At 42.8% G+C, this 16,293-nt stretch overlaps 1 protein-coding gene across 2 annotated transcripts in view; it reads right to left on the bottom strand.

Annotated features, from left to right (window-relative positions):
• Window positions 1-16,293, bottom strand: part of nell2a (neural EGFL like 2a) — a 163,759-nt gene that overhangs the window by 112,432 nt on the left and 35,034 nt on the right. For both annotated transcript variants that reach the window (XM_047354661.1, XM_047354669.1), the window contains exons 10-11: window positions 5,949-6,040; window positions 983-1,088 (exon numbers count right to left, since the gene is read on the bottom strand). In XM_047354661.1, coding sequence (XP_047210617.1) covers window positions 983-1,088; window positions 5,949-6,040 — 198 coding nt within the window. The remainder of the gene's footprint in view (window positions 1-982; window positions 1,089-5,948; window positions 6,041-16,293) is intronic.

Here is a 16,293-nt window from a genome sequence, read left to right as displayed (position 1 = left end):
CCTTTTAACAATCTCTCTAGATTGTCTCTTATGCTCTCTTGTTTGCAGCCCACCCCAAAGGTTTCCTGAAGGATTTACATTTGGAGACTAAGAAGCCAATAGAAGAAAGTTGATTTGTGGATCAACACGCTTTCTTCTGAGTTGGCCAAAGACCCATTAATGTCAATTTTCAGTCTACTAATAGGTCTAATCTGACAGATTTCAGATATCTCATGGTGCCGTGCACTCTAACAAGCATCCCAGGTTCTTTAGAAGCGTTACAGGCCCACTGCATCTCATGTCCTCTACCGAACTTAACAGTGGGCATGAGATGTTTTTCCACATATTCATCCTTCATTCATTCTTCATGCCAAACTCACCTGGAGTTTGTCACATAAGACTAAGATTGGGCTTAGTTACAGTTATAGGCACAGCAAATATAGCAAACTCCACATGTTTGTGTTTATGATGATTGGACTGAAAAAGGCTTTCTTTTGTCATGCCTCCCAAACAACAGGTTGGCATGTCCATGGGGCCTAATGGTTGTTATTTTTACCTCACTTCCTGGCTCCTTGTCCAGCCTAGTATCAAATAGCCTCTTTGTCATGTTATATTCATGTGCTCAAGTTAAAAGGTAAAGCTTAAATGTACAAAAAAATCTTCAGTTAACTTTATTTTAGAGTAATTGTCAGCGATACTATAATTGTGGCACCTGCATTTTTTACATTTCTTTATATGGGAGTTTTTCCTTACTAAATAAATGTACTCAAATAAAAGGTTGAGTTTTTCATTGGGACATTTCTATTAAGGACTCTTTACCAGAGGTGCAGACAAATGAAAAGAGCACTAAGCAATAATACTCCTCCTTTATCTGTTTAGCGTAACAGAAGCATCTTTAACCTGGGCCTTAAAAATTAAGGTACTCTATAATGTATGTAATAAATGTTACAGTATAATGGAATATACTGTATAAAATATGTACAGCATTGCAAATCTTCAATACCTCTGCAGACTTTACAGCATCTGCTGCTCAAAGCAATTTGCTCTGACTCCGGGCAGTTGAGTTGAGGACATGGATCGGTGGTGACAACTCGGTGCATGCTTCTCTCCTGTGAAGGGCACATCAAAATTCTCATGAGCTACTTCTTTAGAGAACTCTACTTTGCTTCTTCATTTTCTCAGGGCCTGAGGATAATTATGTAGGTAATTATTCATCTATTGTGTTTCCTCTTCCAATGTTCCGCTCTCCCTCCTCCTTGTACGTTCATTATAGTCCAATTATGGATTGGTCACTCACAGGTGTTTCATTTTTCCAAGCTACCTTTGGAGGTGAGAAAAAAATATGGTGTATCTTATTAAAGGAAACAAATGGTGAATTAAACATTTGGATTGTGTCTGAATTAAGTCAGTGTGTAAAACTGATTCGAGGTTCTCTTTTCCCACGTGCCTGTAGCCTGTTTCTCTAACGATCTAATCTGTGTGCATCCCATTGATGCTAATTTGGACTCATTAAAATTCTGAGATAGCTACGATAAAAACAATCAAACATCTCTGTCACATTCTTCAGCAAAAATGTTTAATTTTATCTGAAAATGGTCTCTCTGTAAAAAAGAAAAAAAAGTCTACAATGTTTCATGAGCTCGGCTCATCATAGTCTGGGGATGCTTGAATGAAATTCTGGTAAACGTTTCCCTAAAAAGTTTGAAAACAAGTTTCTTTTCAAGCAGTAGTTCTCGCCAGTCACCACCTAAAACCTTCACCATCTTTTCAGCCACCAGGCTGACAGAAGATCAGAGGCATGACAAGCAGCTGTCAGGGGAAGCCCGGAGAAGTTTGCAGCGGTGGGCTGACTGACAGCCCTCCCCTTCCCCACTTCTTTGATCTGCCAGGGGCTGCCAGTCATTTTGCTGGGACTACAGATGGGCCAGGTGTGGCACAAGCAAGCCAGACAGCTGTCTGGAATTGCAGATTCTAACGGTTCATTGGCAGAACGAAAGAATCGGTTGCTATGATGGAGGCGGGTGATTAAAACTTCAAATTACTTTTCTGTGATTGATTGAGCCTGTCTAGTATAATGCCATCAAGTGAACTACTCCCAAAAGTGAGCAATGCACCCATCTGGTGTAGCAGGCGGACAAAAGTAAAACATTTTGATTAATAAGTTAATAAAAACTAATTTGAGTCAGCATTATCTTTAATGATTGGTTTTGAAAAATTGTTGATGACAGATGCACTGCTAAGGTCTCTAAGGAGCAGAGCTCAGGTGAGCCTCTTGTCTACTGCAAGGTACAGCTCAACTGAAGTAAATTATTGAATATATTTGAATTTAAAACACGTTTGTCTTCATGGTAAAGGTAGGGGGACCTTCTACAACTGACATAAAAGTCAGACATAAAAACAAATATTGCATTTGTGAGTCTAGGCTACCTATTGCCTAGAAACTGGGATTCTCTTCTAACACTAATCAGGATTTAGAAAGCAACAAAGCAGAATGGCGGCTATTTCCAAAGCAGTGAATGACATTAAGGATGCAATGGATTGTAAAAAATGCTGTAATTTGACAAAGCTGAAACACTATGGGTTCCATCTCCTTGAGAGGGGCTGGACTCTCTTCTATTCTGAGGTGGCCCATGGGAAGAGGCGGCGGGAAGAGGCGGCGGGGAGAGGCGGCAAGCTGGGTTGGGTTTGCTTGTTGCCCCCCAGCTCAGCCGTCTCGTGTTGGGGTTTAGCCCTGTGGATGAGAGGGTCGCATCCCTGCGCCTTCGGGTTGGGGACAGGTCTCTGACTGTCGTTTCGGCCTATGGGCCGAGCGGTAGTGCGGAGTACCCGGCCTTCTTGGCGTCCCTGTCAGGCGTGCTGGATAGTGCCCCTCCCGGGGACTCCATTATTCTGCTGGGGGACTTCAACACCCACGTGGGAAACGGCAGTGACACCTGGAGAGGCGTGATTGGGAGGAATGGCCTCCCTGATCTGAATCCGAGTGGTGTTTTGTTACTGGACTTCTGTGCTAGTCACGGATTGTCCATAATGAGCACCATGTTCAAACATAAGGGTGTCCATCAGTGCACTTGGCACCAGGACACCCTAGGCAGGAGGTCAATGATCGACTTTGTTGTCGTATCATCAGACCTTCGGCCGCATGTTTTGGACAAGAGAGGGGCTGAGCTGTCCACTGATCACCACCTGGTGGTGAGTTGGATCTGCTGGAGGAGGAGAAAGCCGGACAGACTTGGCAGGCCCAAGCGCTTAGTGAGGGTCAACTTGGAATGTCTGGCAGAGCCTTTGGCCAGGGATATATTCAACTCCCACCTCCGGGAGAGCTTTGACCAGATTCCGGGGGATGTTGGAGACATAGAGTCCAAGTGGACCATGTTCTCCGCATCTATTGTCGATGCTGCTGCCCGTAGCTGCAGCCGTAAGGTCTGCGGTGCCTGTCGCGGCGGCAATCCCCGATCCCAGTGGTGGACACCGGCAGTAAGGGACACTGTCAAGCTGAAGAAGGAGTCCTATCGGCTGTGGTTGGCTTGTGGGACTCCTGAGGCGGCTGACGGGTACTGTGAGACCAAGCGTGCCGCAGCCCGGGCTGTGGTAGAGGCAAAAACTCAGGCCTGGGAGGAATTCGGTGAGGCCATGGAGAAGGCTTACCGGTTGGCCTCGAAGCGATTCTGGCAAACCGTCCGGAGCCTCGGGAGGGGGAAGCAGTGCTTCGCCAACACTGTTTACAGTGGGGGTGGGGAGCTGCTGACCCCGACTGGGGACATTATCGGGTGGTGGAAGGAGTACTTCGAGGATCTCCTCAATCCTGCCATCACGCATTCCCTGGTGGAAACAGAGGCTGGGGACTCGGGGTTGGACTCTTTCATCACCTAGGCTGAAGTCACCGAGGTGGTTAAAAAGCTCTGCGGTGGCAGGGCTTCGGGGGTGGATGAGATCCGCCCTGATTAACTTAAGTCTCTGGATGTTGTGGGGCTGTCGTGGTTGACATGCCTCTTCAACATTGCGTGGCAGTCGGAGACAGTGCCTCTGGACTGGCAGACTAGGGTGGTGGTCCCCCTTCATAAGAAGGGTGACCGGAGGGTGTGTTCCAACTACAGGGGGATCACACTCCTCAGCCTCCCTGGTAAGGCCTACGCCAGAGTATTGGAGAGGAGAGTCCGGCCAATAGTCGAACCTCAGCTTCAGGAGGAGCAGTGTGGTTTTCGTCCCAGCCGTGGAACACTGGACCAGCTCTATACACTCTACAGGGTACTCGAGGGTTCATGGGAGTTTGCCCATCCGGTCTACATGTGTTTTGTGGACCTGGAGAAAGCATTCGACTGTGTCCCTCGTCATGCCCTGTGGGGGGTGCTCCACAGGGAGCGGCCATCCGGTCTCTGTACAGGCGGAGCAGGAGTTTGCTGGCACTAAGTTGGACCTGTTCCCGGTGCTTGTTGGACTCCGGCAGGCCTGCCCTATGTCACAAGTCCTGTTCATAACTTTTATGGACCAAGTCCGAGGCCATGGTTCTCGACCGGAAAAGGGTGGCTTGTCCTCTTCAGGTTGGAGGGGAGTTCCTGCCTCAAGTGGAGGGGTTTAAGTATCTTGGGATCTTGGTCACGAGTGAGGGAAAAATGGAGCGGAAGATCGACAGACGGATTGGTGCGGCTGCCGCAGTAATGGGGGCGCTGTGCCGGTCAGTTGTGGTGAAGAAAGAGCTGAGCCGAAAAGTGAAGCTCTCGATTTACCGGTCGGTTTACGTTCCTACCCTCACCTATGGCCATGAACTTTGGGTCATGACTGAAAGAACGAGATCCCGGATACAAGCAGCTGGAATGAGCTTCCTCCGTAGGGTAGCCGGGCACTCCCTTAGAGATAGGGTGAGGAGCTCGGCCATCCTGGAGGGGCTCGGAGTAGAGCCGCTGCTCCTCCACATCGAGAGGAGCCAGTTCAGGTGGCTCGGGCATCTATACCAGATGCCTCCTGGACGCCTTCCTTGGGAGGTGGTCCAGGCATGTCCACCCGGGAGGAGGCCCAGGGGACGGCCCAGGACACACTGGAGGGACTATGTATCTCGGCTGGCCTGGGAACGCCTTGGGCTCCCCCCGGAGGAGCTGGAGGAGCTGTCTGGGGAGAGGGACGTCTGGGTGTCTCTGCTGAGTCTGCTGCCCCCACGACCCGTCCCGGATAAGCGGAAGACAACGAGTATGAGTATGAGTGAAACACTGTTTTCAGACTAAACAGACTAGCAGACAAAATGAAATAACTTTTCTGCATTTGATGCAATTTGGTTTTCAAATTACCAGTCAGCCTGAATAAGTAGTTGTCGTACAATCTGAAAGTGGTGGGTTTGAATCCAGCTTCTTCCTGCCACATGTGGATGTGCCACTGGGCCTTAAGTTGCTTACTGAGCTGTGTATCATGTATGAATGGGTGCGTGTTTGTGAATTGGTCCAGTCAGAAAAAAAGAGTTACTGGTAAATTTGTTTTATTTGAAAACCTTGCCAGTCATCTTAGATTTGCACTCCATTCCTCAATACTGGTAACCCTGTGTTCTAAACTAGCAAATTACTTCTTTTTGGAACTGGTGTCTGCACGAGTCAAATGGGGCTCAATAATTGTTTCTGGTGTGTTAAAAGAAGAAGATTCTGAGCAATCACTTTAGAGTGAATGTTTATATTTGGAGCTAAAGAAAGAAGATCCAGGTTAAGTGGAGCAGCACACTGCAGTGCTTAGAAAAGTTTGGGACAAAGAAGTTTAGCAAAAACAAAACTAGCTCAGTAAGCCTTAATACTTTAAGCTAGACCACTCTAGATATGTAATAAACATTTTGTGAGACAGCATACTGCAAACTGTGACATGGACATCAATAGTGTAATAGCTACTACCTAAGTTACTGCCCAATTTTCTTTTATGAGAGGATTCTGATTAAAATCTTTTCACTGAATTGGTTGCAGTGCATGTTTCTGAGTGTACATGCTGACTTGACTTACCCTGCATTCAAACAGCAGGCACCTGCCAGAAGAATCGCGCACAGCCCTCTGATCTCCTTCCACCAACCCTCTTCCACCAAACAGGCAGACAGCTGGTGGCAGACACACACACAGATATAAATATATATATACACACTAGAGAAGGTACACTAAATACATCTAGATTAAACAGACATAACAGCCCAAGTCCACATTTACTTGATGTTATATTTAAAATAGCAATGTGTCTCTTTTTGTCCAATATAGGGCATGTCAACAAAAAGTGGTTTGGCAATAAGTATTTCTTAACATTGTCTGCATTTCAAAAAACAACATATAAAAAGTGTCATTGCGCTCATATTTTGGATTTTGTCAAATAAATAGTTTGTATTATTTTGTGCATACTAATTACATGTTTTTATTCTCTGTATAGAAAAAAAGAGATCATCTGAGCTCAACACAGTTAGCACGGCTAATTCCCCACTAGCCCCACAACTGGTGGGGTGAAAATGATTAAATAAACAGTTTAAAGAATGGAAAATGTGCCTTGTCTGCAAATGGCTAAAAGAGTCAAGCTTTGGTTGAAATATCTGAAGATCAAATGAGAAGGACTTTGTGTGGAGACGGTGAGTGCTCGAGTATCGGAGTAATGGCTCAAAGAGCAGCACTTTGAGTCTGGCATCAGTAGGGTAGAAGAAAAGAACTAGACAGAGTTCATTTTTTGACGCTGAAGACGAACCGAAAAGCATTGCCAGTTTCTGAGGGCAACATTCTCTAATTTTTGGTACACATGAAAGGATCTGAAGTATTAAAACTAGTCCTAAGGATTTCAGTTCCTTGCAATAGTATTCATAAGGCTTAAACTTTTTCAAAACAATTTACAGTTCAATCTAAACCTTACAATATTTCCTTCAGATTATACAGGTCCTTCTCAAAACATTAGCATATTGTGATAAAGTTCATTATTTTCCATAATGTCATGATGAAAATTTAACATTCATATATTTTAGATTCATTGCACACTAACTGAAATATTTCAGGTCTTTTATTGTCTTAATACGGATGATTTTGGCATACAGCTCATGAAAACCCCAAATTCCTATCTCACAAAATTAGCATATTTCATCCGACCAATAAATGAAAAGTGTTTTTAATACAAAAAACGTCAACCTTCAAATAATCATGTACAGTTATGCACTCAATACTTGGTCGGGAATCCTTTTGCAGAAATGACTGCTTCAATGCGGCGTGGCAGGAGGCAATTAGCCTGTGGCACTGCTGAGGTCTTATGGAGGCCCAGGATGCTTCGATAGCGGCCTTTAGCTCATCCAGAGTGTTGGGTCTTGAGTCTCTCAACGTTCTCTTCACAATATCCCACAGATTCTCTATGGGGTTCAGGTCAGGAGAGTTGGCAGGCCAATTGAGCACAGTGATACCATGGTCAGTAAACCATTTACCAGTGGTTTTGGAACTGTGAGCAGGTGCCAGGTCGTGCTGAAAAATGAAATCTTCATTTCCATAAAGCTTTTCAGCAGATGGAAGCATGAAGTGCTCCAAAATCTCCTGATAGCTAGCTGCATTGACCCTGCCCTTGATAAAACACAGTGGACCAACACCAGCAGCTGACACGGCACCCCAGACCATCACTGACTGTGGGTACTTGACACTGGACTTCTGGCATTTCCTTCTCCCCAGTCTTCCTCCAGACTCTGGCACCTTGATTTCCGAATGACATGCAGAATTTGCTTTCATCCGAAAAAAGTACTTTGGACCACTGAGCAACAGTCCAGTGCTGCTTCTCTGTAGCTCAGGTCAGGCGCTTCTGCCGCTGTTTCTGGTTCAAAAGTGGCTTGACCTGGGGAATGCGGCACCTGTAGCCCATTTCCTGCACACGCCTGTGCACGGTGGCTCTGGGTGTTTCTACTCCAGACTCAGTCCACTGCTTCCGCAGGTCCCCCAAGGTCTGGAATCGGCCCTTCTCCACAATCTTCCTCAGGGTCCGGTCACCTCTTCTCGTTGTGCAGCGTTTTCTGCCACACTTTTTCCTTCCCACAGACTTCTCACTGAGGTGCCTTGATACAGCACTCTGGGAACAGCCTATTAGTTCAGAAATTTCTTTCTGTGTCTTACCCTCTTGCTTGAGGGTGTCAATAGTGGCCTTCTGGACAGCAGTCGGTTCGCCAGTCTTACCCATGATTGGGGTTTTGAGTGATGAACCAGGTTGGGAGTTTTAAAGGCCTCAGGAATTTTTTGCAGGTGTTTAGAGTTAACTCGTTGATTCAGATGATTAGGTTCATAGCTCGTTTAGAGACCCTTTTAATGATATGCTAATTTTGTGAGATAGGAATTTTGGGTTTTCATGAGCTGGATGCCAAAATCATCCGTATTAAGACAATAAAAGACCTGAAATATTTCAGTTAGTGTGCAATGAATCTAAAATATATGAATGTTAAATTTTCATCATGACATTATGGAAAATAATGAACTTTATCACAATATGCTAATTTTTTGAGAAGGACCTGTATTTGACAGACCAAGACAAAAAAATACAAGTAATGATGCATTTACAGCGGTAAGTCTTTTTGTGTATTTCCATACCAGCTCTGTACATCTAGAGACTATTTATTGCCAATTTTTCTTTGTAAGAAAGCTCAAGTACAGTCAGACTTAATAAAGAGCATTTGTAAACAGTAAGTTTCAAGTCTTGCCACATGAGAGCTAATTGGGATTAGTTCTCCACTTTGAGGCAGTTCTAGTCCATGAATATGCTACGATTTAAAGGGGACATATCATGCAAAATCCACTTTTTTTGTCTTTAAATACATTGCTCAAAAAAAAGGGAACACTTAAACAACACAATATAACTCCAAGTAAATCAAACTTCTGTGAAATCAAACTGTCCACTTAGGAAGCAACACTGATTGACAATCAATTTCACATGTTGTGCAAATGGAATAGACAACAGGGGGAAATCTTTGGCGATTAGCAAGACACACTCAATAAAGGAGTGGTTCTGCAGGTGGGGACCACAGACCACTTCTCAGTACCTATGCTTTCTGGCTGATGTTTTGGTCGCTTTTGAATGTTGGTGGTGCTTTCACACTTGTGGTAGCATGAGATGGACTCTGCAACCCACACAAGTGGCTCAGGTAGTGTAGCTCATCCAGAATGACACATCAATGCAAGCTGTGGCAAGAAGGTTTGCCGTGTCTGTTAGCGTAGTGTTCAGAGCCTGGAGGCTCTACCAGGAGACAGGCTAGTACACCAGGAGGCGTGAAGGAGGCCTAGGACCACTACCTCCACCTTTGTACAAGGAGGAACAGGAGGAGCAATGCCAGAGCCCTGCAAAGTGACCTCCAGCAGGCCACAAATGTGCATGTGTCTGCACAAACGGTTAGAAACTGACTCCATGAGGATGGTATGAGGGCCCGACGTCCACTAATGGGGGTTGTGCTCACAGCCCAACTCCGTGCAGGACGCTTGGCATTTGCCAGAGAACACCAGGATTGGCAAATTCGCCACTGGCGCCCTGTGCTCTTCACAGATGAAAACAGGTTCACACTGAGCACATGTGACAGACGTGACAGAGTCTGGAGACACCGTGGAGAGTGATCTGCTGCCTGCAACATCCTTCAGCATGACTGGTTTGACAGTGGGTCAGTAATGGTGTGGGATGGCATTTCTTTGTAGGGCCGCATGGCCCTCCATGTGCTCGGCAGAGGTAGCCTAACTGCCATTAGGTACCGAGATGAGATCCTCAGACCCCTTGTGAGACCATATGCTGGTGCGGTTGGCCCTGGGTTCCTCCTAATGCAGGACAATTCAAGACCTCATCTGGCTGGAGTGTGTCAGCAGTTCCTGCAAGATGAAGACATTGAAGCTATGGACTGACCCGTCCGTTATCCAGACCTGAATCCGATTGAGCACATCTGGAACATCATGTCTCGCTCCATCCACCAACGCGACGTTGCACCGCAGACTGTCCAGGAGTTGGCGGATGCTTTAGTCCAGGTCTGGGAGAAGATCCCTCAGGAGACCATCCACCGTCTCATCAGGAGCATGCCCAGGTGTTGTAGGGAGGTCATACAGGCACGTGGAGGCCACACATAATACTGAGACTCATTTTGACTTGTTTTAAGGACATAACTTCAAAGTTGGATCAGCCTGTAGTGGGTTTTTCCACTTTAATTTTGTGTTTGACTCCAAATCCAGGCCTCCTTTGGTTAATATATTTGATTTCCATTGATGATTTTTGTGTGATTTTGTTGTCAGCACATTCAACTTTGTACAGAACAAAGTATTCAATAAGAATATTTCATTCATTCAGATCTAGAATGTGTTATTTGAGTGTTCCCTTTATTTTTTTGAGCATTGTATATTTTGTTGTGTACCTGGAGTCTGTAGGAGTGCAGAAAAGATGAATTTATTCCCTCCAGGTGTTGCGGAGATATCTTTATATACTTTTTGGATCATATTTTTCACTCCATTCAGTTTTCTCCATCATTTGTTACGTTTTTCCAACTGTTACATCACAGTATTTGCTGCGGAACAGCTAAATAAGGTCATGGACTTCCAGCTGATAAATTTGGTGTATCCGCCAGGTTTATTTCTTGCTGCGATTTTGTAGTCCAAGCTCAAGTATGCCTACGCTAAAAGAAGATAAGTTTGGCTTCGGTTGTTGGGTGTATTAACCCACACAATTCATAACACCGTGCCCCAGCATCGGAGCCTGTTCGAAGTTTTGAATAGTATTATTACATAAACAGTTTTGCATTGTTTTTGCTGTTGTTGTCTTGATTCTGTGGTGCTAGATAATTGTTATTAAACTACAAAATGGCCAATGGGTCAAAGTGCAGTACTACTTGACCTGGAGTGGGGTGGGGTGTGAAGTAGCTCAGTAGCATTTAAAGAGACGGCACCAAAACAAGTTGCTCTCAGATGCACCCCAGAACAGGGGTAAAAGAGGGGCCTGTGGAGTTACATTAACAAAGAGTTCAGACCAAAGCATTTCAGTTCCACTTCATATAGACCACAACCGAATTATTTCAATGTGAAAAGGAAGAATTTAAACGCATGATACGTCCCTTTTAAACAATGGAGCTTTGGATGTATGTTTAAGGATCTTTATCCTGCTGAAAGGTGAACCTCCACCACAGTCTGAGATCTCTTGCCGATTTTAACACGTTTTCTTTCAGGATTGCCCTGTATACTTCGTCCATCTTCCTATCCACTTTGCCCACCTTGTTTGTCCCTACTGAAGAAAATGATTCCTATAGTCTGGTCCTGCCACCCCCATGTTTCACCATGGGGATGATGTGTTCAGGGTAATGTGCAGTATTAATTTTGAATGTAACCCATAATGTTCCAATTTGGTCTCATCTGAAGAGAGCACCTTCTTCCAGATGTTTTCTGTTTTCCAGAAATGGTTTGTGCCAACCTTCAGAGAGGACTTCCTATGGCTTTCTTTTCCATAAGAAGTTAATTTAAGAAGTCCATAGTTACCAAGGGTCTCCTGGACTTCTGTGAGTAAGTCTCTCCTTGCCCAGCCAGTCAGTTTTGAAGGATGTTTATCTCTGGCTAAGTGTCCAGTTGTTCCACACTCTTCTCTCCATGTTTAGACGATGAACGGATTGAACAGTGTTCTCTGAGATCTTGAAATCCTGGGATATTGTTATTGTAACCTAACTCTCTTATACTTTTCCACAACTTTATGTCTGACCTGTCTGCTGTGTCTCTTTATGATGCTGTTCGTTCAATACGGCTTTCTAACAAACCTCTGGAGCTGACAGAGAACAGCTGTTTTTATACTGAGATTAAATTCCACACAGATATTTATGGGAACTGAGTAAAAGAGCTTGACTACAAATGGGCATCTTTTCCTTCCATTTCACAGTTATATATGCTACTTTGTGTTGATTTAGTCCCAATAAGTGAATGGTTGTAACTGGACAAAATGTGGAAAAGCTCTAGCATATGAATACTTTTATAAAGTGCTGTAGGACAGATAATGCTCCAACATATGAATCCACTATATCTAATACAGTATATGCAGCAAAAGACAGAAATGACTGAATTCATTTTCTTTTTTATTGAATTAACTTTTAAGTCTTTTATTTAATTGAGACAGAATGAATATCTGGATTAAAAACTGAGGCTTGAGCTTGAAGAACATTTCTGATTGATAGAAAGTATTGAGTTTGTTTCTGGGGATGAAGATGAATGAATCCCTAATCTGACTAGTAAAAAGTATCACTATATCATATTAGTCATTAATAACATTAGGCAATTCATGACAAATAACTGTATGATGGCTTCAATACAAATAATAAACAGAAAGAACTTTACCTACTTTACAAGAAATGTCTTGATTTTTCTTGATATTTTGATTTTTCCCCAATTACCCAATGATAAACCCTGTGCTGTTTAACATGCCTGACATATTCTATTCTTATTATGAAAAGCTTCTATAAGCTTTTTAAAGTCTCAGGTAAATGAAAGTCAGACCAAATCAAGCATGTTAAACCCAATTAAGTACTGCGATGGAAGAAGTGAGGACATAGTTGATGTGTGGAGAGAGAAAGCACTTCTTAGAACCGCTTTAACAAGAATCTGTTTTAAATAATAGAAGAGGCTGATGGGAGTAGGGGTGTTTCAAAACACAGATGTGGGTGGAAAGAGTTAGTTTTATGATCTGTTGGGGTCAGACAGGTTCAGACTGATTTGAGGGGCAGGGATGATTGACATCACAGGTCAGGCACTATCACAAAGCGATGTATGATAAAAGGGGAAGGCTTCTCAAATGCTATACTTGACAGACAGTCAAAAGGAAAAAAACAAATACAACCCCTCCCCTACAAGGCCAAGAAAAATTAGATAAGTTTTTAATTTGGAGAACGAATCATGTCTTTGTTGAGGAAAAACATGTGGTGCACTTCTCTCAAAAGTCGCAGCATGCCTCATTAGCTGCGTGTACCTTGTTGAGATGAGTGCGCTCAGGATTGCTGAATTCAAGAGTATCTGCAACGTGTTTATGTTTGTGAAACCTTGCTGCAGATAAAGTTATGGTTAAAGCCTCCTGTGCTGCAACCCCCTGAAATGATGCTGAGGCAAGATGTTTAGAAGCCGGCACTAATGGGTTCTTCCTGAGCTGAATCTCATCTTATATCGCGCTTGCAAATGAAGCTGGAGAGCAATGACAGAAGTGTGTGGGAGTTTTTCACGATTGAGTTCTCAAATAAAATCCACTTGCGCAATGTGTGAAGTCAAATCTACAAAAAGATACTATACATACATACATTCTGCAACAGTATTGCAGTGTTTATATGGTGTCTGAAAGAATCTTTGTGTGTAAATGACCTGGAAAACTTTATCATATGCTATGCACATTGAACCTGATCAAATATGGATTCTTCCTAAAAATCTAAGTGGGTTTTCTAAGTTTATCTAAGTTTTTCACATTTTAAATTGCCGTTTAGCTTGCAAGAGAGACTGCATTGATTGCTGCAGCTCCCTGCCAGTGTATACCATGAGGCCTGCTCTGCATGCTGTGCTCAGACAGCTGTCTGCATAGGAGGAAGAGCTCCAATGAAAGCAGCTGAAACACTAGTCGTTAAAGTTTATAATGTTCAAAGCAAATCCCTAAGTAATTAAAGGAGGAGAAAAACTTTTTAACATTATTTTTTTACATGATTGCTGGAAACCCACTGAAATATGTAACGAGTAGTATTATCAGACGTAATATCAAAGCAGGGTTTAAGCAGGCTAACGTTAACTTAGCACTTCAGCAAACTGCACTACACTCTCAGCTGTGGGAAGATGAGTGTTTAATGAAGACTGTAGCTGCATGGGTATTATCAGCAAAAGTAGTTTTAGAAAGTTCTGCCACCTTACAGATTTCTTCTGTTTTTATGCCATGCTTATATGTTTTAGATAAATAAAGTAAATGCAAAATGTTGTTTTTTTTATCAGAAAAATGTTAAAAGGTATGTTGCATATGCAAAAATATATAAAAGGTAAAAGTCATCCAAAACAACCCAACAGTAAGTGAAAACGTAACTGCCCCTTAAATTTAAGAACTGGTTGTGCCACCCTTGGCAGGACTAACTGCCTTTGAGAAATTGATGACTGGCAAACATTTTTGTGCCCCACTCTTATTTGCTGTTCTGTCTTGATCCGGGGGTTTGACTAGCCCTCTCCAAAACATTCATTTTGTTGTTTTAGCCATTCAGAGGTAGACATAATAATATGCTAGGGATCATAAGTCAACTGAATAAGTCTTGGGGATCATCAAGATGTTTCATCAAGATGTTTTTGGCAAAGGCCTTTTTCAGGATTTTGGTCAACAGTAGTTTTAACCTTGAAACCCCATTTTGTTGTTTAATAATCAACACCCTGCTTAACTGAGAAAAATTGGCTCTGTAGAGTTTAGATGTTGTTTTGGGGTTCTGTTGTGACCTCCTATAGGAGTTGTAAATGTGCTCTTGGAGTAATTTTGGTAGGCAGGCCACTCCCGGAAACATTTACTACTGTTCCATGTTTTCTCCATTTGTGAATAATGGCATGTGGTTTGCATCAGTCCCAATCACTTACAAATGGTTCTGTAATCCTTTCCTGACTGATAGATGTCAATGACTTTGTTTCTCATCTGTTATTCAATTTCTTTAGATCAGGGCGCAATGTGTTGCTTTTAGAGATTGTTTAACCTAATTCATGTCATCAGAAAGGTTCTATTTAAGTAGTTACTTGACTCTAAAGGTCTGGCATTAATCAGGGCTGGAGCTCAGCTTTCCAAGAGGGGGAAAGTAATGCATTTTGTATTTTCTCAGGTTTTAGTTTGTTTGGTATTAGAATTTCTTTAATGTTTGAAGTGTGATAAAAAAAAAAGCAATCACAGAAAAAATCTGTAAGGGTGCAAATACTTTTTCACAGGAATTTTTATTTACAAAATGCAGGAGTAGCTACAATGCTTATGCTTTAAAGCCACAGGGCTATACCACTGACCGTTACCATGATGCTGAGGCAAGATGATCAGAAACCAGGGACCGGGGGTTATCATATCATTTATGATTATCTTATAAAAAAAATATTCATCATGATAAGAAGGTATCCAATAAAAATAACCCTAAACTTTAACTGATTATGTTTACAAACCCCCAAAATGTTGCAGGATTGGGATTTTTACTTTTGTTGTTTGAAGTGTTTTGTATCTGCCGGATCAATCACCAATAACTACTGATTTGTATTTCAAAGTATGATAAAACGCAACAAATGTGTGGCACTACTGAATGTAACTGTTGCCAGTTTCACTTTTATTTTTAGAAGGATAGTTGTTTTTGTGTGGGTCTGACTGTATGCAGCGAAACCTTTACAGTGAAACAGAGTGGGAGAAATTCTTATCATCCCTTTTATCATCATTCCAAGAATTATCACTCAATAATAGGATAAGATTTTTACGTAGTATCGCCTATCCCTCACTGAGACTAACGGTGTCTTTTCTGATGGAGCTGAATCTCATCTTATGTCACGTAGGCAAATGAAGCCGGAGGGAAACAGCAGAACGTGGGAGTTCGTGAGAAGCGTTCTGTCAAATGAAGTAGGCTGGCACAACGTGTGAAGTCAAATCTGCAAAGAAATAGTATACAAGCATACATTTTGCTACAGTATTGTATTTTTTAGATGATGTTTGACCATAGATATTTATAGGACATATGGGAAAATATAAGTAATTAAAAACCTCAGAATTAGGTGATTAGACTGTATAAATAACGTATTGGAAATAGATCCACACAGCAATAGTCTTTCTCTACCAAAAGCAATTTTTTATTTACAAAAACTATTCCATGGTGCAAAAGGATAATATCCACTAAAATCCATTTGTAATGAGAATGGAATTGAGAGAATATGAGATGCAGACTGTTGCTGTGAGAAGGCTAATAAGAGTTCAGTGCTAAGCTCAAAGTCTTTTGGAAAGAAAGCCGACCCTCTTTGTAGCAATATGATGAAACAGAATTATTTATCCCTCCAGCCAGAACGCATGAATGCTAAAAGTTAAACAAGGACATTTATGGAGAAGCTACAGAGCATGTGCCTCATTTCGGGCCTTTAACATTTTGCTCCTCTTCACTTTTGTCAGAGCCACAACATGTCAAGCCACAAATGGGAAGTACATTTCATTGCATGCAATGATCCCAGATTTACTGGCTTCCTTGTCTGTGTGACTGCCGGCCATCTGTGTTTTGACGCCAGCTTGTGAATAATTGATTGGTCCATGTATATGCAGAAAGGACAGACTCATCTTGAGGGACATGTTAGGAGGTAGCTTAGCAACACGGCGGAGCCCTGGTCAATTGTCAGGCAGCCCTTGTGG

This window comes from Girardinichthys multiradiatus, chromosome 2 (genome assembly GCF_021462225.1).
Source record: "Girardinichthys multiradiatus isolate DD_20200921_A chromosome 2, DD_fGirMul_XY1, whole genome shotgun sequence".
Taxonomy (NCBI): Eukaryota; Metazoa; Chordata; class Actinopteri; order Cyprinodontiformes; family Goodeidae; genus Girardinichthys; species Girardinichthys multiradiatus.
The sequence above is the reverse complement of the archived record's forward strand: the minus strand, read 5'-3'. Positions and strand labels throughout refer to the sequence as shown.